This window comes from Eleutherodactylus coqui, chromosome 8, assembly GCF_035609145.1.
Source record: "Eleutherodactylus coqui strain aEleCoq1 chromosome 8, aEleCoq1.hap1, whole genome shotgun sequence".
NCBI lineage: Eukaryota > Metazoa > Chordata > Amphibia > Anura > Eleutherodactylidae > Eleutherodactylus > Eleutherodactylus coqui.
The window spans coordinates 117,948,875-117,972,110 of record NC_089844.1 but is presented as its reverse complement, the minus strand read 5'-3'; the positions used below and the strand labels follow the sequence as shown (position 1 = coordinate 117,972,110).

General features: G+C 43.5%; 1 protein-coding gene across 1 annotated transcript in view; it reads right to left on the bottom strand.

The window, feature by feature from the left end:
- The window catches only part of DNAH3 (dynein axonemal heavy chain 3), a 379,066-nt gene that overhangs the window by 266,165 nt on the left and 89,665 nt on the right, over positions 1-23,236 (bottom strand). The window contains exons 10-11 of the mRNA XM_066576291.1: positions 7,652-7,831; positions 1,081-1,217 (exon numbers count right to left, since the gene is read on the bottom strand). Of these exons, the coding sequence (XP_066432388.1) occupies positions 1,081-1,217; positions 7,652-7,831 (317 nt within the window). The remainder of the gene's footprint in view (positions 1-1,080; positions 1,218-7,651; positions 7,832-23,236) is intronic.

The following is a 23,236-nucleotide window of genomic DNA, read 5'->3' as shown; positions in this document are numbered from 1 at the left end:
ACGCCCGGCCTCGTGGCCAGATTGTGTAGGCATTGTAACAAAGGCACTGAGGGCAATCACTTGTCTTCACATTTCCCAATCCGAATCCAGTTGAGAACCTCAATTGGTTGATGATTTTGGCTGCCATTGTGTTCCCCACGAACTGCACAATTTATAAAAGTAATCTTTCATTTATCGAGATCTGATGTGGGTTAGGCCTCTTTCCCACAGCTACAAAATCGCAAGATATTGTAGCGATGTGACATCGCTACAAAACGCATGTATGTGAAGTCCATGCTTACCAATGGGTTTTTTGGGCTCTTTGCCACGAACGTAGGCGTTTTTACGTGCGCCCGCCGGCGCTATAAAAACGTGTGAACAGGCGCAAAAATCTAATGTTTCTTGCCGGTTCAGACGTCGGGGCCCGGCACATATACACAGAGGCCACAATGCTGTTGCCTCCTCTTTCCTCCCCCTCTCTGGCTCACCTTCTCTCTCCTTCCCTCCGGCTATTTGCAATTTAAGTGGGCGGGACATGGGCGGAGCTAAGCACATACACTCCCCGCCCCTTGTCTGCAGCCAGCAATGGGAGGAGCGGGGCGCCCCCTCCCTCTCCTCCCATTGCAAACAGCTGGAGGGAAGATGACAGAAGGAGTGAAGGGGGAGGGAGTTTTCAATTTTTCAATCTCCGGCCAGAAGAGATGAAGAAGAACAGTGCTGGGGACTGGGAAGAAGCTGAAGCGGTGCCAAACAGCGTTTGTAAGGTGATGTATACTTTTTTTTCCCCCTTCAGGTAGGGCTTAAGTTATGGATTTCCTACTGTCAAAGTTACGTCGCATCGCACAAAGAGGAAGGCTTCATAGAGAAACATGGGCTTCAAAATCTTGCTTGTCACGTGCATATTGTGCAACCAGTGAGGTTTTGGACTAGCAATGCCGCATGCTACAAAACATCGCAAATGTGAAGGAGCCCATAGAAAAGCATGGGCTTCACATACATGCGATTTATAGCATTGTCGCATTGCGAAAAAATCCTGCGACTTTGTCACCCGTGTGAAGGAGGCCTCATACATCTACACTATTACAGACATGACAGACTTACTTCTGTGGGCCGACTACATTCATGGTAAAAATCTCCCTGGTTTTGTTGATATACTCAGACACCAAGGATTCCTCTTGTTTTACAGAGCTCAGAGTAAGGTTCTCTACTTGAAGATCTGGAAAAAGCTCAACTTCAACCTGTAAGTGAAAATAAAATCTGGATTTAAGTAAGGGTGCATTTACCAGGATCTTTGGATGTGGTAAAACCACATTGCAAAAAACCTTGTGAGTTTTATTTGACATATGCTTATGTCAAAAAATGCAAATGCAGCAAAACCACACTTTTTTTTCGATTTTTGATGCAGTTTTGTGCATACTCCCTCAATGAATTAAGGACTTTGCAGGTCTCTTGATGAGTCAGTAGCATGGCTGCTCAGCACTGTGGCCTTACTCACATGGGTGTTTCTCATGTCGCAGTACTATACAGGTATTAAACAGAATTTACAAGGACAACCACATGGACCCATTATATTCAATGGAGGTATTCAGAAATGTGACACCTGTCCTATTCTGATTCATTTCCATCAACGAGAATAGCCCATGCAATGTTAAGACATCAGTGAAAATTTGACAGCAGAAGGGCGGTGTCCATATGCTCTCCAGTCTTTTTTGTGTCCAAAGTTGGGGACAATAAGCGCTAAATTGTATGCAATTCACTGGAGGAGGGTACTCTGGTTACTACATGTTTTTTTCAGGTTTTTCCCGATCCACTGGATGAGTGAAAACTGATAGATCGTGGGGGTTCGACCGCTGGGTCCCCCACTGATTTAAAGAACGGGGGGCCCTATTTACCCATTGCTCCTCACTGAATGCAGCACAGTTCACGCTTGTACAACCGCCACGCCATTCATTTTAATGGGGCTGCCAGAAATAGCTGAAAGCTTTAAACTTTACTATCTCTGGCAGTACCATTGAAAATGAATAGAGCAGCACTGCACAAGCTCTTCCTCTCTACAGGGCCTACAGTAAGGACAGGAGAAGTGGAATCCCCGTTCTCAGGACAGTGGGAACGGGGGGATCCCAGCAGGCATATTCCAGCTGATCTTTTAGTTTTCATCCATTCAGTGGCCTCATGTCCACGGCACGCACAGATTTTTTTATGTGGATTTCCGCAGAGGATGCACTGTGAGTCATTAAATTGTTTTTTTTATTGCTTGCGGAAGATCGCGGATTGCATTTTTTTTCTGCACAGATGTACGCAGATGCACAGCGGATCATCTGCGGGAAAAAATCCGCAACCTCACCTCTCAGCTTTTTCCCCACCTCCCTAATTGATTTTAACCTTCAAATCCGCAGTGAATTCGCATATGTATCTACAGATGTACTGCCGATCACTCGCTCCCATAGAGATGAATGGAGCACGTCCGCACGTGATCCATGGTAAAAGAGAATGCTGCGATTTATTATCCGTGCGGTGGCATCTGCAAATCAAATAAAAACAAATTTGCTTCCCTATAGGTGGCTTGATTTGCGAATCTCACGTGCGGGTGCCACGCACGGATTTCAAAAGTCAAATACGCCAGTGGACATTGTGACTAAGGGTTGGCAATTATGTGTTTTTCTAAACAAAAAATACTGCTCATTTATATGTAGTATAATATAGATATATTTTGAAAAAGGAATACACTTTATCGTATTACTGTAGAACATGGAGTGGCAATTATAAAATATGCCAAATCACTTGTGTTGGTGGGGGCTGGGGGACAGAAATAGTATTAAAACAATGGATCTCTATTGCAGGTGACTGGGAATCCACATAAAGAAGTTCTCTCATCACAGAGCACCTCTTTACAGTGGAGGCTCTTGAGATTCTTGGCCAGCTGACTTTGACAGGGAGAGCTATCGTCAAGCAAACATTTCCAGCAAAAATGTTCATTTGGATGAATGACAGGCCATGTGATACATGAATGACTGAGATCCACCAGAGAGAGAGACACACTCTTAAACAGCAGTATTCCTCTATGGCTCACAGTAAGTAACCCCTGTATGTACTCCCATTATACAGCTATCAATCAAAGCAAGCACCTAGTAGATGTTAACATATTACAGTATAATAGTTGGGAATGGGTAGAAATACTGTAGATCATAATAATTTTGAACCATAGGTTATTTGGAATCCTGACGGGAAAGTAAATTTAGATGGTTCTGCTTAGTAGCACTGAACCTTTGAGATGGACATACAGTAACTAGTGCTTTAGGGACCTACTGTAATTAGCCTGTGTGAATATTTCTAGGGTCATTACATTGCCTTGTACACTGAATGACCACTGCATTAGGAACAGCTGGTGCGTGACATCTTGCAATCATGGGAAGATGGAATAGTACCTCTGCAGTGTCCCCTATTGGAAGGCAGCATTCCTGCAAGTCGATGTCAGACTTTTTAAGCAAGCCTTATAACAATGGCTAGGAATTGTGAGCCAAAGCCAGAATAACCATACACAGATGGCTGTTTTGGGGGTGGTTGTCCTTCATCAGTGTGCAGTAGGTTTCCGGCTTGGCTAGTAAGAAGCCTATAGTTGTGGGTCAGGAAGGGTGTTGTTTTTCCTTAAAGAGAGCACCTAGAAGGTGTGTGAGGAGACTTATAAGGCCATACATGCTCCTCTGCGAAATATGCAAATAAAAAAAAGATGGGACTATACCTCTGCAGCCACCACCTATTGGAAGGCAGCATTCCTGCAAGTCAATGTCAGACATTTTAAACAAGCCTTAAAACAATGACTGGGAATTGTAAGCCAAGGCAGACATCTACTGCACACTGATGAGGGAAAATCACCCCAAATCAGCTGTCTGTCTATGGTTATTCGGGATCAATAGCCGAAGACCAAAAAGGGTGCTCTAGATCAGTGGTCCCCTACCTTTTTTGCACTAGGAACAGGCTTCAAGCAAGACCATTTTGTCATGGCCCGGTGGGATAGGGGCGGAGCTTTGGTCTTGTGGGGGTGGGGTTATGGAGGGGGTTGGAGTTTAGTTCCTCCTGGGGCCACTGTCACCTATACAGCGCCTTAAGCTTAGCGGGGATGTCAGCTCCCGGCCGATGGGGTGAGTGGCGGCTTCAACAGCTTACAGCCAGGCAATCAGCAGTTTGAATTTGTGTCGCTGTGCTTTGCTCACCGCCAGGGTACTATTGTACTTTGACAAGACCGGAAGCCAGGGGCTGAGCGGGCTTTGGTGGAGTGAACACCCCCTGTACGGCCCCTAGCTTCCGATTGGCTATAGTATGGCAGGGAGGACATTCACAGCGGGACCAGCTTGTTTTCCCAGATGCTGAAAAACTCATACCTCTCCCCGCCACTGTACTGCCACTGCCATCTCCGCTCTTCCATCCAGGCTTTGGCTGCTACAGGCGGGAGAGCTGTCACTCAGCTCCCCGCAGCTCTTGCCGGTGGACTGCCACCTCAACTTGCATTCCCCCTGGTCGCCCCATCCAGGCTTCAGCTGCTGCACACGGGACTGCTGTCACTCAGCTCCCCGCAGCTGTTCCCGGTGGACTGGCACCTCCACTGGGTTCCCTCTGGTCAGCCACTGCCAACGGCGGGGAGTGGTGTACTTTTAGTGCAGCTGCTCCACGCACCTGGGGTGTCACTGGGGTCCCTGCTCCTCTCCCCCCCACCGGACTGTGTCACTCACAGCAGCAGCTGCCAGGGACAAGTGCCGGCAGGGAGTGCTGTACATTGGTCCACGCTCCTCTTTGCTTGCAGCACTGTCATCTGCGGTCCCATTCCCCCTGCGGGCGCTCCAGGCGGCTGCTCTGTCCCTGGGGTCCCCGCTCCTCTCTTCCCAGGCCGGATTCCTCACAGCATCGGCCGCCGGGAACAAGCACATTAGGCCAGCAGCCGGAGTCCTGAGTGCAGCCAATCAGGAAGTGGGGGTGTCACCTGGCTGTCAAGCAGCCTAAGACTTGTCGACACCCACCACTTTCGGTGGCGACATAATACAAGAGTACCCTCCGCCAGTTACCTCGCCGCGGACCGGCAAAAAACCCCCAACGGCCCGGTCCTGGTCTGCAGACCGGTGTTTTTGAGACCCCTGCTCTAGATGACCCCAAATCATCAACAACAAAGCTTTGCATGGGTGTAGGAAAGGTGTCAATAGATCTTGGACACATGAGAGAAGGTCACCAGAAGTGCCTCGAACACATAATAGAAGGTTTGCCAGGAGTGCTTCGGACACATGAGAGAAGGGTGCCAGGAGTGCCTAGTCCCGTTTCCTGTTGAACCATATGGATAGAAGTTATATAGTTATATCCGATGGGTGCACTGTTGGGGTTCAACAAGTTAGTGATGGTAGTGTCATGGTCTGGGGCTATTTTCTTGAGAGTGAATAATAAAGGCAACAGCAGCACTCACATGGATTCACTCCAGACCAGTCTCAGTCATTCCACTACAAACAATGCAGGTGAGGAGCAGGTGGATGCAGCAGCCCAGCTTAGTCAGGATCACGACCAACCAATCAATAGAAATATGCAGTAAAGACTAGGCAGCATCAGATGGATCTTCAAAACAATTTTCCAATCTTTATTCCTCCAATAAAAGGTAAAACCTGCGACGTTTCGGTCACAATTGTGACCGAAACGTCGCAGGTTTTACCTTTTATTGGAGGAATAAAGATTGGAAAATTGTTTTGAAGATCCATCTGATGCTGCCTAGTCTTTACTGCATATTTCTACTGATTGGGGCTATTTTCTTGGCATGGCCTAGAACTATTGCTCATCATACTGTACCACAGTCCTTGAATGGTGAACACTACATGGATCAGTTAGCTCATCATCTGCACCCATATCTTCTCTGACCACTGTGCCATTTTTCAATGGGGCAGCACTCCCTGTCATTAAACTTGGATCACTAGGGACATGACAATGAATTCTTCACAGTGTCTTGGCCCCCAAACTACCCAGATTATAACCCTATTGAACATGTCTGGGATATACTGGAAAGGGCTATGAGGTCTGCTAACTCTTCTCTGTAAAATGTGCACCAACTGACAGAGCGGGTATGGGTCAAGTTGAGTATGGTTCTGTTTTGTAGCACTGAACCTCAATGGAATCAGTTTCTCAACACCTGAAAGCCATGATCGCCTAAAAAGGTGGACAAGCCCATTATTGAGTGGGTGTTCCTAATGCAGTGATGGTTCAGTTTTTAATGAGATTAGAGGATTTGGCAAACCATAGGAGCATATCAACACTGACTATAAGGGATTTTACACAAGACATTCAGGCCTCTATCCCCAGGTTCTGTCCCCGGGTTCCATCATGGTTATAGAGAGAATAGCATAGTCAGTTATGGCTCAAATACCGATAACAAACCCTGCTTACCGTCCATTTGGGTAATAGAATTCTGTGGTGTCATTCGGGTTTCTGTCTGTATGCTGGTTTTGGCAATCCAAATGGATCTGTAGCATTGTTTTAGCATTGGATTGGAGCTTCAGATTCAGTAGCTGCAGGTATGGAGTGAAGTCAGAAGGGAATCCAGGGGTCAGTATTAGAAGGCCTAGTTGCAGTACAGGTGGATCAGGCGAGTAGCATAGTCAGAAGGGAAACCAAGGGTCGGCACCAGAAAGTCTCAGTAGAATTGCAGAGGAGCAGGTAAACCTGGGGCTTGATTAAGGCTTGCAGCACAATAATCATGCACTGGTGCAGTGGCAGGGTCAGGCTTTTATAATGAGCACAATCAGGAACAAAGGCAAGGTCAGGACCAGGAGACAGGAACTAGATAACCGAGATCAGGGAACAAGGCTGAGAATCATGCAGGGGAAGTGTCCACAGGCTGGGTGGCTCAGTAGTGAGAGCTACCGATTGGAGCCCAGGAGATCCTAGTTTGATTTCTGACAGAATCTTTGGGACAGATATCAGGGAAAGAGGCCTGCAATTGATGTGAACAAACCCCAGGTGTAAATTCATATGGAACAGAGTTAAACATTTCTTTTACCTGTAGATTTGCAGTGGATGTGATTTTACAAAATGCTGTGAAACTTTCTTGTATGGAATTTAACCTGTGGTGTGGATTTTAACATTTGCAGCATATCAATTTTGCAGCTGATTTTTCCTATTGACTTCAATGGCGAAGAAATAAATGAAATCTGCTATTAAATGTAGTGTTGAAGGTTTGCTGGAGATTGCCTGTTTCCTGTAGCTAAAAGCAAATCTGCAATAGCGATTATGTTTAGCATTGTGTTGTGGAAATCCCTGCGTATTGGCTGCAGAAATAATTTGCAACAAATCTGCCACATAAAATATATATGTAAGCATAAAACCTCGGGCACACTAGCGCATTTTGAGGCTCTGTGCTGACTGTGTAATTCCATTAATGCCTATGAGTCAGTATACATGGACGTTGTGCTGTCTGATGCGAGTTCCACCGGAGTTTCTCAGGTGCAACTCGCACGTACGGCTACTGTGCACCTAACCTGAAAAAGAGAACCTGCATTGACTATGATGTGGTGTAATGAGTGAGGTTTTGAGCAGTCCAGTATCTATATGAGAGACATTTGCATTATACATTATTTCTTATGATAGCCATGATATCAGAAATTATTTTTGCTACCCGCACCCCCACAAATTTGTCTACAAAACATACTTTAGGAAGTCCTTCTGCACTCCTAATAATCTCTTGGAAGCATAATTTGATTAGGTTCCAACAATTCTCCAGGTCTGGCTCAAAAGTTATTTTTGGTTCTTCAACTTTAAGTGTGATTATAAGAATTTGTGGTGTGAAGAATTTCATCTCATCATATGTTTCTCCAAAGTCATTGCCATCCTGGTGAAGACAAACTAGAAATAGTTATATAATAACAGCAACATAGTAATATACAGGGTGGTCCTAAGGTATGGAGACACCTGAATAAATGGAAAACAGTGGTTGGGAACAGCATCCTGTTTGTCATGTTGCTAAGGCAAACACAGTGGTCATTTTGAAAGCTGGCATCTTGGAACCAAGTCAATATTTTCAAATGGGAAGGAGTGCACATGACAAACCGTATGTATCCGATAGAGACTTTGATGAATCCAAATCTGTGTTTAAATGTGACGTATCTTCATTTCTTAAACTATTTTTCACTTTTCCCTTTGTTACAGACACCGATATTGCTGTGAGATTAACAAGCGAGTAGAGGACAGAGATTTTGTGGATTTCCAGCTAGCGCAGTGCCCAAGTCATTGCAGCAGATTTCAAAGACCACACATACACCTTAGTACAGTTTGCAAATTGCTTCCCAAATTTCATTAAACAGGTTCTATGTTGGACCTGTCAAAAAGTGGATGTAATAAAGTTGCCAGAGACGAAGTAACAACAAAGGCTGTCCGGGCGTATTTCTGCAAGAGCCCCCATCATAGCACCCAGCATTTATAACAGAGCTGAACCACCATTGGGCTACGCACAAGTGACACCTGTACAAGTTCTAATTGCTGCATCATCTCAATTAGGATGATCTTGATCCGATCGCCGTGTTAAAATTGTGGAATGGGTGTCACAGTAATTGCAAGTATATATATCCTGTGGGTGACTGCCAACTTGAAATACCCCTGCTTGGCGGGCTACAGGGAAATGGCTAACTACCCAAACATATGGCTGGATTTGGGAGGGTGTAGTACATGGACCTGTCACAGTGGCACTTACCAACTCCTGGTCCCGGAGGCAGTTACTGCAGCAAAGGATAGGGCCAGTAGTCCTCGGATCAGGAGGGCAGTAGTTGTCAGTTCGTGACGCCACCCTTCCACACACCGGCAGTCATACACGGCGGATTAATAACACCGGACAAGTGTTTAGTACCTTGGGTCCTCCAGAACAGTAGAGGCCCAGTAAAACTTTACTGGTGACTTTTAAACACGGTACAGCAAACTTCAGCAGGCAGAGTTTACAGTGCAGGCAAATTAGCATTATTCAAAAATTTGACATGAAAATCAATGGCCACAGAATGGTACAGTAGTAATTATCCCCCGCTCTCATAAACTTCAGCACACGTGAGTGTCAGTTAAAGGTGTACCTCTATACGGTGATCCAGACTTCAAACGACCGTATAGGAATCATTAACAGACCAGACTATTTTCAGAGGTTTGGTAGACTTCTGCACTGATATAAGTTGTAGAAACGTATAGTCACTAGAAGAGGTAGTTATTAAAAAATAGCTTTCTGATAATAGGGCTTTTGGGGAAAAACACTTAGGCTCACCACTTCCATTCTCAATCTCTTCTGAAATGTGCTGTCTTTTTTTCTCTTCCATCTTCAGCGACATAAAGGCTGATGGTTCCTTAATGTGCCTTTGTGGTAGAAAACCTCCAGATGGAAGATGAGTGCTCCTACACAGGCAAGATGGCACTCCCCCTTCTCCAAGACAATCGCTAACATTTATAGGTTCATTCACACCATGTCACATGACACTGTAAGATAGATACATTCAACATGCAGCAGAGCTCACAGACAATAATTTTTAAGGGAGTTAACCCTTCAGACGCTGCAGCTTTGCAACACACACACAGAAAATAGCCATGACAGTTTTGCACAGTGCATCCACATAAGACAAACATGTATGACAATTATGGAGGGGACCAGGATGTTATTCTGGGACACTAAACATGCATGCTTGGCCAGCACTCCATTCATTCTGACATCACTGTCGGGGAAATAAGCAACCCCGCAATGAAAGTCCAAAGGGGACACAGGATTTGCAGGGCTCTCAACGGTGAGACCCACACAATCATCAAGTTATCTTCCCTGTGGATAGTGGATAACTTGCGATTTTAGTACACCCCCTTTAAAGTATAGTTTCTCAAATATTACCCAGCAGCTATTTTAAGTGTGCTAGTACATAGATGCTAGAATAGTACCTGGGCAGGTACTGTATGTGAAACACCATAGATAGCTAGAGTAAAGCATAGATAGTTGAAACAGAGCAGTGTACAAGGGCATTCAATTAAATAAATTAGATTAGAGGATTAGAGGAACAACAATAAAGAAATTGTTTGAACACAAATTTTCTTCCACTGTTTAAAAAGATCTATTTTTTTCCCATGTTGTATATTCACACATTTGCGGTTCCTGATGTCACATTTATAAACACCCAATGGTATGCCCAAAGAAATGCCATTAGGACCATTAGGTGAAATTTTATTAGAAAAATGTGAACAGGAGGCGGCTAGGATTTTTTTGAGGTTATAGTCTTTGCGTATTGGAGGGATCTCATCCTGTAAAATCAGATCTCAGTTTAAAAGGCCCCAATAGTTATTTAAAATCTTTTTCAATTAATAATGTTGATAACAGTGCCAAGTGAGAAAAAAAGTTTTAGAGTCAAATCATCTTTTATCTCATCTGCCCATTAGACAACTCGCCCGGTTTTGGTTTGATACATTACTGTATGCAGACTGGACCAAATTTTTAGGGTACCCATTATCTCTAAAACGCTTAATTAACATGTTTGATTGGTGTTTAAAAAGTCTTCAACAGTGGTGCAGTTTCTACATAACCTTCTAAATTGGCTGTATCAGATACTGAGTTTCCATTGTTTAGTGTGACAACTGGTAAAGAGCAAATAGCTGTTTGAATCGACCAGTTTAAAATGTGTCCTGCTTTAAATAGAATTTACAGATCTAAAAAAATTATTTTCTCTGTCAAAGGTCCCAGAAAATTCCAGACCCCAAGAGTTTTGATTCAAGGAATAACCAAAGCACAGAAGATCTGTCCTACTCCCATCCCAAATGATCAAGCCATTATCAATGAACCTCTTGTAAAATATTATGTGGGGGTCTTGGATATTTGACCCAAAAGCATCCATATAGAGGTTTACGTAGCTAGGGGCAAATTTTGTCCCCACGGCTGTTCCTTTAGTTTGGAGATAAAATTGTTTGTTAAAAATAAAATTATTATGTAAAATAAAATTTCTGGATTGTAAAATAAACAGATTTTGATGGTATGGCATTAGGAGGTCAAGGTCCAAGAAATGATGGATTGCCTCTTTTCCCTTCATAAGTGAAATATTTGATTAGAGGGTTTGTACATCATAAGTGGCCCAAATATAAAAATCTATCCATGTGATTGATTACAATAAATTTAAAAGGTGACTTGTGTCTTTAAGATAGGCTAGTAAATGTAAAACATATCTTTGTACATAGTGGTCTATATATCCTGAGAGTCCACTAGTGATAGAGCCCATCCCTGAGATGATAAGTCAACCTGGAGGGTGGTTGAGACGTTTATGAATTTTGAGAAGAAAATAGAAATAAGGCAATTGAGGATTCTGGATACAAATCAAATGTTATTCACTTTTAATTAAACAATTATATGTTTAAGCTTCCTCTGCCATATTGTATAAGGGAGCAGTAATTTCTGCTGTTGGATATTTGTCTAATTTCTTGTAGTATTCCAAACCATTCTGAATTTTAGAGACTTCTAAATCATAAAATTCCTTATTCATAACCACAATTGAGCCCCCTTTATCAGCGCTCTTGATGACTACGTCCTTGTTCGCAGATAATTGATGTAGCGTGGAAATTTGTTTATATTTTATCTTGATGTTCGTTTATGTTCGGTGATTTTATTGAAATCCTCTAAGAGTCTCTATAAATGGATCCTTCTTTACAACAGGGTAGAACCTACTTTTCATCTTTAGATCAATAGTGATAGGTTCGTTAAAAAAAATTAAATGTTGGCTCCTCCTCTTGTAATTCCAGATCCATAGGTAGGAAATTTTCCTCTGAATGATGTGAATTTTCCACTTTTTTGATGTTTTCATCTATAAAAGCCATCCTAGCTTTCAGTTTACATGTGCTTGAGAAAGAAGTAGTAGGCCCTGAAACACATTGCAAGTAATTAGAGATGAGCGAGCGCACTCGGTAAGGCCAATTACTTGAGCGAGTATTGCCATTTTCGAGTACATGCCCGCTCGTGCCAAAAGATTAGGGGGCCGCCGGCAGGGGTGAGCGGTGAGTTGCGGGAGTGAACATGGAGTACCGGGGTGGGGGTGGGGTTGGGGGGAGAGAGGGATCTCCCCCCCCGTTCTTCTCCGCTTTCCCCGAAAATGGCAATACTCGCTCGAGTAATTTGCCTTAGCGAGTACGCTTGCTCATCTCTACACGTAATCTTCCCTTTATACCTTTTTTTGTTTATATGTTTTTCTTTTTGCACTTTGTATATTTTTTTATTTTCTAGGTAATTATTAAATATGGATTTTTTTCTGTGACATTTGTGGAATTGACATACTTACTGCAAGCTTATGACATTATTTGTTCACATCCCTTTGGACCTGTAAGGCTGGTGTCTTTTGGACCATTCCTAGACCCCCCTCCCAAGTAAGTGTATTGGTGATTCTACTAAACTGCTTGTTCATTATTTATGGGTTAGATTTCTGAGCGTGGGGGAATTTTTACTTGTCTATTTTGTTCTTGAGATTTGGCAACACCTTTTAGCGCTCCAGGATCCTCCCTGCATTTGCTCTCCTCTATGGATGCCTTCTGGACAGAGTGTCATCCATATCGCTTACGTTGTCTTGCATACCTGTACCCAAGGCATAATGGCCAACCCTTCCAGGTTGGGCCGTGCACGCCAGGTGTATCCCTTACAATTCTTCTCCCTTTTACCAAAGTGCGATATTAATATTTTTTTCTGGAGGTGCTGTCCTGATTATCTCTGTGTTCAAAGTTCGGACTGGGGTCCTAAAGCAGCTCTGGACATTTTCCACCGCTTTGTGAGAGAAATATCCATCACATAGTCTGTGCATTTTAAGAACACTGAGCACGGTGTTGCTCTTCCACAGAGACACGAGAGGCACGATAGTGATTAACAGACTTTGTATATTTTAAGGGGGTCTGAGTAAAGGGTATAATTTGTAATTCTAGTACAACCCCTATAATGAAGCAAAAATGAAAAATGTATGAGGCGGGAAAAATTTCATATCTGACTAAAAACGCTTTAAATTACTTAAAAATTTAAAGGGGTTGTCCCGCGAAACAAAGTGGGGGAATACACTTCTGTATGGCCATATTAATGCACTTTGTAATGTACATTGTGCATTAATTATGAGCCATACAGAAGTTATTCACTTACCTGTTCCGTTGCTAGCGTCCTCGTCTCCATGGTGCCGTCTAATTTTCAGCGTCTAATCGCCGGATTAGACGCTCTTGCGCAGTCCGGTCTTCTTCTTTTCTGAATGGGGCCGCTCGTGCCAGAGAGCTGCTCCTCGTAGCTCCGCCCCGTCACCTGCCGATTCCAGCCAATCAGGAGGCTGGAATTGGCAATGGACCGCACAGAAGACCTGCGGTCCACCGAGGGTGAAGATCCCGGCGGCCATCTTCACCAGGTAAGTAAGAAGTCACCGGAGCGCGGGGATTCAGGTAAGCACTATCCGGTTTTCTTTTTTAACCCCTGCATCGGGTTTGTCTCGCGCCAAAAGGGGGGGGAGTATTGAAAAAAAAAAAAAAACCGTTTCGGCGTGGGACAACCCCTTTAAGTACCTAATAAATATGTGGCTACAATTTATAATCAAAACAGTTAAAAACTGCATCTATTAATTCTTCATTCTGGTTGCTATATATGGATTTCTTCATTACTCATTGAGAGACCTTTCTGTTCTCCGTGTGAAACTGAATTTGTTAATTTTCTACATTTCGCTTTGGGTGAAATACAATAAGCCACACGATGCCAGTCAATGAATGCAAGTTGTACAGAACATTATCTGTACTGGGAATTAAAAGAAGCTTTGCTATCAGCGTGACAGAGCGACTACTGAGCTAAGAGGTAGCTTCAGCCCTCGTGGGAGTATTAGCGGAGCTCAGTGGTCGCCAGCTGAATGCGAAGCTACCTACTTGCAGATTTCTTTTCAGCTGATAACAAAAGAAATAAACTACTTGAAGCTCCAAATTAAGCTTTCAATTAATGTTTAGTGTTATTGAATATTGGACACATAGGAGAAGAAAATGAGATTATATATATGTGACTGGTAAACCCCCAAAATCTACTTCCCTAGCTCAATAAACGATGTATTTCTGTATTCATCTGCAGTGACAGCCCCTTCTAAAGGAGCGTTAAAAAAAAACTTGTAAAAACACAAATGTATCTTCCGTGGCATCATCAGTTTTGGGGGGTGGCAAACTGGATAACTGCCCATGGGGCACATTTCCTAGGGGTTTCCAAAGACGAGAATTGACCTAAGAGTGCAGGAGAGAAAAACTTGAAAAAAGTGGATTATTTATGAACATCTTTGCTGACATAACTTGTTCCATGGATATGGTATAAATAAATAATGTCATCATCTGCAGGCATCGACCAGCTTTTTATAGAAATAGTGCACTGGGAGAAATTAAGATAGCGTGTAGTCAAAAAGTCTAATCTTAAAGGGGCTTCCAACACATAAAAATAAAGTTCAAATAGCTGAAAATAGTAATAAATATATATACACTAAATAGACACTTTATTAGACACACCCATCTAGTAGCACATTGGACCTCCTTTGGACTTCACGACCATAGCAATTCTTCATGGTATAGAGTCCACTACATATTGAAATCGTTCTGCAGGAATATTGGCTCATGCAGACAGCATAGTTTTTCATGGAGCTACCGAATGCTCTGAACAGCTGACAGAAAGGGTTCAGCAACTCACATTATTTTTTTTTTTTATAGATACTGCACACCACCTTTCCCATACCATTGGTCACCGGGTTCTTCTCAATTATTTGTCATTTTCGCAGTGCGATGATCTGTCTCTCAGTATCATGCAACTTGGCAGCCAGATGCTGGCCACTATGGTGATGTTACTACGGGTAAAACATTATCCTTGCGCCCAACTTCTCAACTTAATTTTAAGGTCTTCCTCACACGGACGTCTTTTTCAGCGCTAAACGCTGTCAGAGGCTCCCATTGTTTTTAATAGAGCCTCTCAGACTGCCGCTGGAAAGCACCGCTATTCTCAAGAGGAGTCAGTTCTATTTATGGGCATTTAGTGCTCCTGATCAGTGATGAAGAGTGCCAAAAGCCACCATCAGCCAAAACGAAAGTAGCACGTGGCAAATTACCGCAATTTAATTCGCGGAGCTTTGCCGCATTCATGTGTGAGGGAGGCCTTAGGATTTTAAAACCCCTTTTAAATAAAATATATTCTTAAACAATATTCATCAAGCTTCTTGATGTTGAAAAATGCTACATCAGAAAAAAGAAGTGACAACAATTACAGCAGAGTGTTAAAGGAATACTCCAGTTATAAAGTACTGATGGTCAATTCCCAGGATAGGTCATCAGTAGGAAATCAGTGGGGGTCTGCAGCCCGGGACATACCTGCAATCAGCTCCTCTCTGTTTATGTGAGCTCATGCACTTAGCTGATTACTGCAGTTAGCAAACAGCTCCGCTCCCACTGCAGGGGCCTGGCTTGGTATTGCAGGCGTTGAAATGAATGAGAACTTGACCTGCAATGTCAAGCCTGGCCACTGCAGTGAGAAGAGAGCTGTTTGCTTTCTGCAAAAGTCAGCTTAGTGCAAAAGTGCACCTGTCTGGAGAACAGCTGATCAGTGAAGGACCTAAGCGATGGACCACTGCCAGTCTACTATTGATAACCTAGAAAAAAGGATAAAATAGGTCAGCACTTCCCAATAGAACTATATAGGTGCATGTTAAACCACGGCTGCAACATACAATAGAAGCAGAACCAAAAAATGACAACAGCACTCATAATATATTTACTAACAGAGGCATATATACCTATAATCAATACTCTAACCACATTAAATAATGCAAGGTCTTGGTATATAATAACCACCTGGTATTAGCATTAGGACTAGGGATGAGCGAACGTGTCCGTTACGGACACATCCGCACCCGGACACCGGCTTTGCCGAACACTGCAGTGTTCGCGCGTAAGTGTCCGGGTGCCGCCGGGGGGCGGGGAGATGCGCGGCGGCGCGGGCGGCAGTAGCGGGGAACAGGGGGGAGCCCTCTCTCTCTCCCTCTCCCCCCCACTCCCCGCCGCACCCCCCCGCGCTGCCACGGCGGCCCCCGAACTTTTTCGCCCGAACACTGAAGTGTTCGCAAAGTTCGGTGTTCGGGCGAAAAAGGGGCGGAGCCGAACGTGTTCGCTCATCTCTAATTAGGACCCATCTGAGCTTGGTCACCTGGATGTGGGCAGATGGGCCAATGTAATTTGTTCAAATTATATATACCAAGAACCTTGCATTATTTAATGTGGTTAGAGTATTGATTATAGGTATATATACCTCTGATAGTAAATATATTATGAGTGCTGTTGCTGTTTTCTGGTTCTGTTTCTATTGTATGTTGCAGCCGTGGTTTAACGTGCACCTGTATATTTCTATTGGGTAGTGCTTACCTATTTTATTCTTTTTTCTACAAATATTGTGAAGTTTTTCTGCCTTCACTTGGTCCTGCACGCCCACCGCCCATTTACCTTCTGTCTCTCCTACTAGAACATGTAAATGGTATCCTATCTTACCTGGTTTTATTTGTAGGCTTAGTCCCAAGAGAGGAGCATTCTGAGAGGTAGGAACCCAACTTTCCCAGGTTAAAGGGGTTGTCTCGCGCCGAAACGGGGTTTGTTTTTTTTCAATAGGTCCCCCGTTCGGCGCGAGACAAACCCAAGGGATGGGTTAAAAAAAAAAATAAAATATATATATATATTACATACCCGAATCCCCGCTCTGCGACGACTTCTTTCTTCCTTCTCCAAGATGGCCGTCGGGATCTTCACCCACGATGCACCGCGGGTCTTCTCCCATGGTGCACCGTGGGCTCTGTGCGGTCCATTGCCGATTCCAGCCTCCTGATTGGCTGGAATCGGCACACGTGACGGGGCGGAGCTACGATGACGACACGGGACCAGCTCTCCGGCACGAGCGGCCTCATTCACCAGGCAGAAGACCGGACTGCGCAAGCGCGTCTAAAAACGCCAGAAGACAGCGAATTTAGACGGATCCATGGCGACGGGGACGCTAGCAACGGAGCAGGTAAGTAAATAACTTCTGTATGGCTCATAATTAATGCACGATGTATATTACAAAGTGCATTAATATGGCCATACAGAAGTGTATGACCCCACTTGCTGCCGCGAGACAACCCCTTTAAGTACTAAGAACCTTGCATTATTTAATGTGGTTAGTGTATTGATTATAGGTATATATACCTCTGATAGTAAATATATTATGAGTGCTGTTGCCGTTTTTTGGTTCTGCTTCTATTGTATGTTGTAGCTGTGGTTTAACGTGCACCTATAGATGTCTGTTGGCAACTGCTGACCTATTTTATCCTTTTTTCTACAAATATTGTGAAGTTCTGGCGGCTTTCACCTGGTCCTGCACGCCCACCGTCCATTTATCTTCTGTCCCTCCTACTAGAACATATAAGTGGTATCCTACCTTCCCTGGTTTTATTTGTAGGCTTATGGTGGATTCACACGAGCGTGTTTATGTGCATACAATTGTGTGCACAAAAACGCGTGCCTATTAGAACCATTGGTTTCCTATAGTGTGTTCACATGTCCGTGTTTTACAGGCGTGCAAAACATAGGACATGCGTGCACATAGGTCAGTGGGTGCGTGTCAATATTTCCCAATGGGGAGTTCCCTTGTCATCGAACACTGTGACAGCACTGTCATAGTGTTCAGTGACAAGGGGACTCCCTGTGGGGAGTAAAGAATCCCCAGCCACAGCTGTCACAGAGGATCGCGCTGTTCTCCCATTGCTTTCAATGGGATCGGTACATCTGCAGTCCCATTGAAATCAATGGGCTGCCGGCAAGCCCTGCAGGGATTTTCGGGGAAGGGCTTTAAATATAAGCCCTTCCCTGAAAATCATCTCTAGAATGTGTTAAAAATAAAAAAAATTATACTCACCTCTCCTCAGTTGCTGGGGCTCAGGCACGTCCAGCCTGTCTTCTTCCTGCACTGCTCTGGCTCTGTTTCAGCAGGTGGGGATTTAAAATCCCCGCCTGCTGAAGGGGCAGTATCTGATTGGCTGAGTGCTCAGCCAATCACAGGCAGCAATCAGCCATTCATTGAATGACAGCTAAGTGTTGCCTGTGATTGGTCACAGCACTCAGCCAATCACAGGCCGCTCTTGGCCATTCATTGACTGAGCATTCTGAGAGGTAGGTACCCAACTTTTTCAGGTTAAAATTAAACCACCTGGTATTAGCGTTAGGACCCATCTAAAAGCTTGGTCACCTGGATGTTGGTAGATGGGCCAATGTAATTTGATCAAATTATATACCAAGAACCTTGCATTATTTAATGTGGTTAGAGCACTGATTATAGGTATGTATACCTCTGGTAGTAAATATATTGTGGGTGCTGTTGCCGTTTTTTGGTTCTGCTACTATCAATAACCTATCCTGTGGACATGCCACCAATAGTTAACAGCTAGACAACACCCTTAAATAAAGATTGTCAGCATTTGCTCAATACTTTATGTATTTATTACATGAAATTATTTTCTTTGCTAAACAACATAATTTGGCTAATAAAGCAGGGAGCTGGTGGGGAAACTATAAATTGTCAGTAGGATACATTTATGGCAGCATGTATTCTGTGAAGAAGGGCAGCTGTTGTAATGCAATTGCCCTGAAAGCCAAGCACCACTGACTGTAATTTAAATGATAAAATTTTGTTCCATTACCTATATTGCTGACACAGAAACATAATACGAGCATAATATAAATATATATACTATTGTAGCACATTTCTGCTACCCCTTTTGCCGTTCGTGCTTTTTCATATATGCTCCAAGTGACTACTACAGACCTATGAGCGTTTGTATTGTAATTGGCTTTTCAGACCTCTGTTACGGCTTTGACAGATAGAGGCTATTTGTCAGTCATCTGAGCTCGTCTCTGTGAATTCAACTCTTCACAACTTGTTATAGGCATCACTGAACATTCACCATCTTCAATGGAATTTCCTTTCACAGAAAACAACGGACAGATGACAAATCATACAGTTCTGTTTTCTATTCGTTTGAGAACAACAAATTTACTGAAAACGTTTTAGTCAACAGTAATAGCATCTGTAGAAGCTTTTATGTGCAGAGTGGAAAATGTATCATTCCTGAAGGAAGGATACAATATGAATTACAGAATTCAGCTAAATGTTTTTTGGTCAGCTTTCCTTTATGTTTTCCAACCCAGCCAAACATTCTCTATTGGACTGATATATGGATGGTGAAATGGTCACTCCAAGACATTCTCATTTTTCTTGTGCGGCTACTGCTTTATGCTCGAGGTTGTTGATTTGCCAAAAAATAAATGTCCCAAGTAACGGTTGTCTTGCAGACTGCAGCAGGTTTCCTGGTAGGATGTACTTTTCTTAATTCATTGTACTCTATAATTTCAATAGCCTTTCAGGACTTGTTGCAAGTAACTGTATTTCGTCCCCAAAAATGCCAGTGAGCATATCCGAAGCCTTATGGACCCCATTATAGTCAATGGGGTCTGTCCAGCGCTCTTTGATTTTGTAACAGGATGGATCCATTTGAACAGGGATTACGTTTTCCTACTACTATAATGGAGCATGAAAACAGACTCCCGAACAGAAACCAGAACGCATATGTAAATGTAGCCTTAAGCACGACATGATACTGTGCAACCAGTGCTCTGTATTGAGTAGCACTTTTTCCCGCCTCTTAAAGGGGTTGTCCCGCGAAACAAAGTGGGGGTATACACTTCTGTATGGCCATATTAATGCACTTTGTAATGTACATTGTGCATTAATTATGAGCCATACAGAAGTTATTCACTTACCTGCTCCGTTGCTAGCGTCCTCGTCTCCATGGTGCCGTCTAATTTTCAGCGTCTAATCGCCCGATTAGACGCGCTTGCGCAGTCCGGTCTTCTCCCTTCTGAATGGGGCCGCTCGTGCCAGAGAGCTGCTCCTCGTAGCTCGCCCCGTCACGTGTGCCGATTCCAGCCAATCAGGAGGCTGGAATCGGCAATGGACCGCACAGAAGACCTGCAGTCCACCGAGGGTGAAGATCCCGGCGGCCATCTTCGCAAGGTAAGTAAGAAGTCACCGGAGCGCGGGGATTCGGGTAAGTACTATCTGTTTTTTTTTTTTAAACCCCTGCATCGGGTTTGTCTCGCGCCGAACGGGGGGGGCTATTGAAAAAAAAACCCGTTTCGGCGCGGGACAACCCCTTTAAGGGTACTTTGATATGGGACATCCGTGGGCTGCTTAAGCGTCCGACAGCTGTCCCAGTGATGATGAACTTTCACACAGGAGTGATGACTGCTCAATGAAGGGAGGCGGAATGTGATGGAGATCTTTTCCAGCTGCCCATCTCCATTCAGAGAAAAAAGGCAGTCGTTCATAGATGAAAGACTGTTTAAATGGGCCAACAGTCACTTGGTTTTTAGGTGACCTCAAAACCAAGCGACTCTGACAAATGAGCGATTCTCACTCGATGCCCTGTTGGGTCCTGTGTTTACAGGGGACGACAGTCGTCTGTAATAGGTCTTTTGAGCAATCACTGAGGTGGCTGTCGACCCATGTAAAAGTACCCGAATGCACACTTTAATCCCTACCTGCTGTCATGCACACTTATACACTTATGTTGAAAATGTTTCAATGAAAACATAAAAATACAGCATTTTATGCAATTGGAAAAAATGATGCTATTGCCAGATTGTACCGGAGAAGTCTATGAAGGCATATCACAGCTGACTACAACTGGAAGGATCTGGAAAATGACAATACAGCTGTGCACATGAGGCCTCAAAATACCTATTAAGAATTATTTCTATATGGCTCCTAAATATGCTCCTTTTCTATTAACCCTTTCCAATCCACTGTCTGACATCTTTCTACATTCTGATTGAAGCTTGTACAGCTCCAATGTCAGAAGACCTTTGACAGGGTATTCTTACTGTCTATTGCCAGCCAATCCGCTGTCGGAGCCTCTCTGGTGCACACACACTGGCTTTAGCCAGCAGATGGCACTGTTGTATAACAGGAAAAAGAGAAAGCCTTTTAGGAAACCCTGAATCCAAAATTGGATTTGAAAGGGTTAATACCGCACACTAATCATATATATATTTAGGCTGCTCTCACACATGCATTCAGAAAACGCAGCGCAAAACCGTGGCATTTTACCGCAATTTTCTAACGCATGTTAGAGCGTTTGACTGCATTTTTTAACGCACCCCATCACTGTGAACCCTTAGAAACATTCTAGCTCCCTTGCCAATGTAAAACTCTACAGCTGGTGAGTTTTCAGTCCACTGTGAGTGGACCAATGCGATGTGCAGTACACAACTGGAAGTGTTGTCTAAACATCTGTCATAACAGATTACATTATTTATTTCACCTAAATGCCCCCGTGGCCTCAAATATGTGGGCCGCACCACAAACACCCTGGGAACTAGAGCAAACAAACATCGCTCTAACATTGTAAATGTTTTTTTACATCATAGTGTCTCTCAGCACTTTTTAAACTACCACAATAAAGATGCCTCTTTGATGCACCTCACCCCACTTGAAAAATTCCCTATGGTGAGTTTTTCAAACTGCACACAAAGGAGACGTTTTGGATTTTCCACTTAGATACTCTGACCCCAATGAAGTGCTCGAACATGTATGATTCCCTCTGCACTATCCCCCTGGTTATCCTCACTAACAGTCTCTCTGGTGGATTATAGTCATAGTTCATATTCTAATAAGGTATACTTGGTTTCATTTTAGGTCTTCATGGACCTTATTTTAATGGATATTTTTATTCCTAATTTTATTTATTTTTTATTCCACAATCCATATGTTATATTTTACACTCTATACTATATATTTTATATCTCACAAATGGCTATACAAGCCATCTCTCGCTACAAACATTTTAAATCTAATTACTTTTTATTGATTAACCTAATTTTTACTTTTAGTTGTATTATATATCTTATTTTATTATAATTTACTATGATTTATTATTTTTTATGATTTTACTGTTTATATAATTATTTTAGGCTGGGTTCATACAGGGCAGATTTGCAGTGGAAATTCCGTCTGGAATTTCGCTGCAGCAAATCCGCCTGTGGCCGCTAATCCCGGGACCGGTGTGCCCTCTGTCCCCCTTGAGACTCTCCCTCTTCCACCTTATGGATGCTATTCGGGATTCAGTGTTACAGTGGACCACTGCAACATTATTTTGGAATCGAACCAGGCCTAGTATTGTGGCGACCTATCTAGGTGAGTCCTGTTTTACCTTTACCTTATATACATGTGCACAAATAACTCTCCATGCAGGGGCGCTGTTCTAACTCTTATTGTACCTTCATTACTGGATTAGCACTGCGGCAGCACGACATGGGCTCTGACCGCCAGGGGGATGTCTGTCTCAGTAAGAAGTAGAATGGGAACATAGCGCAGGCTAAGACAGGTCATGGTTGTAGGGGACTCAATTATTAGGGGAATGGACAAGGTAATCTGCCACAAAGAGCGGGGTTGTAGAATGGTGTGTGGTCTTACTGGCATTTGAGCTGACAGATTACTGGGAGAGGCTGGTGAGGATCCAGCAGTTATAGAACAGGTTGGCAACAATGACAAAGTTAGGGGTAGGTGGAAAGTCCTTGAAAACGATTTCAGGCAACTAGGATGTAAACTTATGGCAAGGGCCTCTAAAGTAGTATATTTTCTAAAAGACTACCTGTACCACGTGCCACACCAGAAAGGCAGCGGGACATTTGGAAGGTAAACAAGTGGCTCAAGAGTTGGAGTAGGAATGAAGGGTTTGGTTCCTGGAGAACTGGGATGACATTGCTGTTGGCTAAGGAAATTAACACAAGAGAGGACAGTATACGGTTGTAACTGGATCTGGATATATTGGGGGCTTGCACAAAATAGTGGTAAATGAGGTGTAGCACTAATAAATGAAAAATTATGCACTAGGGCAAAGAAAATACATGTCACCATTACACACTAATGGGAAAACAATGAGCAAAATGGACATGGAATCGGACTTGGGGATTTTAGTTAACTGTAAGCTTAACTGGAGCAACCAGTGTCAGGCAGCTGCTGCCAAGGCAAATAGGATCATATGGGGTGCATCAAAAGAGGTCATGGGGCACATGATGAGGACATTGTTCTTCCTCTTTACAAGTCACTGGTTAGACCGCACATGGAATATTGGGGACAGTTTTGGGCACTGGTACTCAAGAAGGACATATCAGAGCTTGAGCGGATATAAAGGTT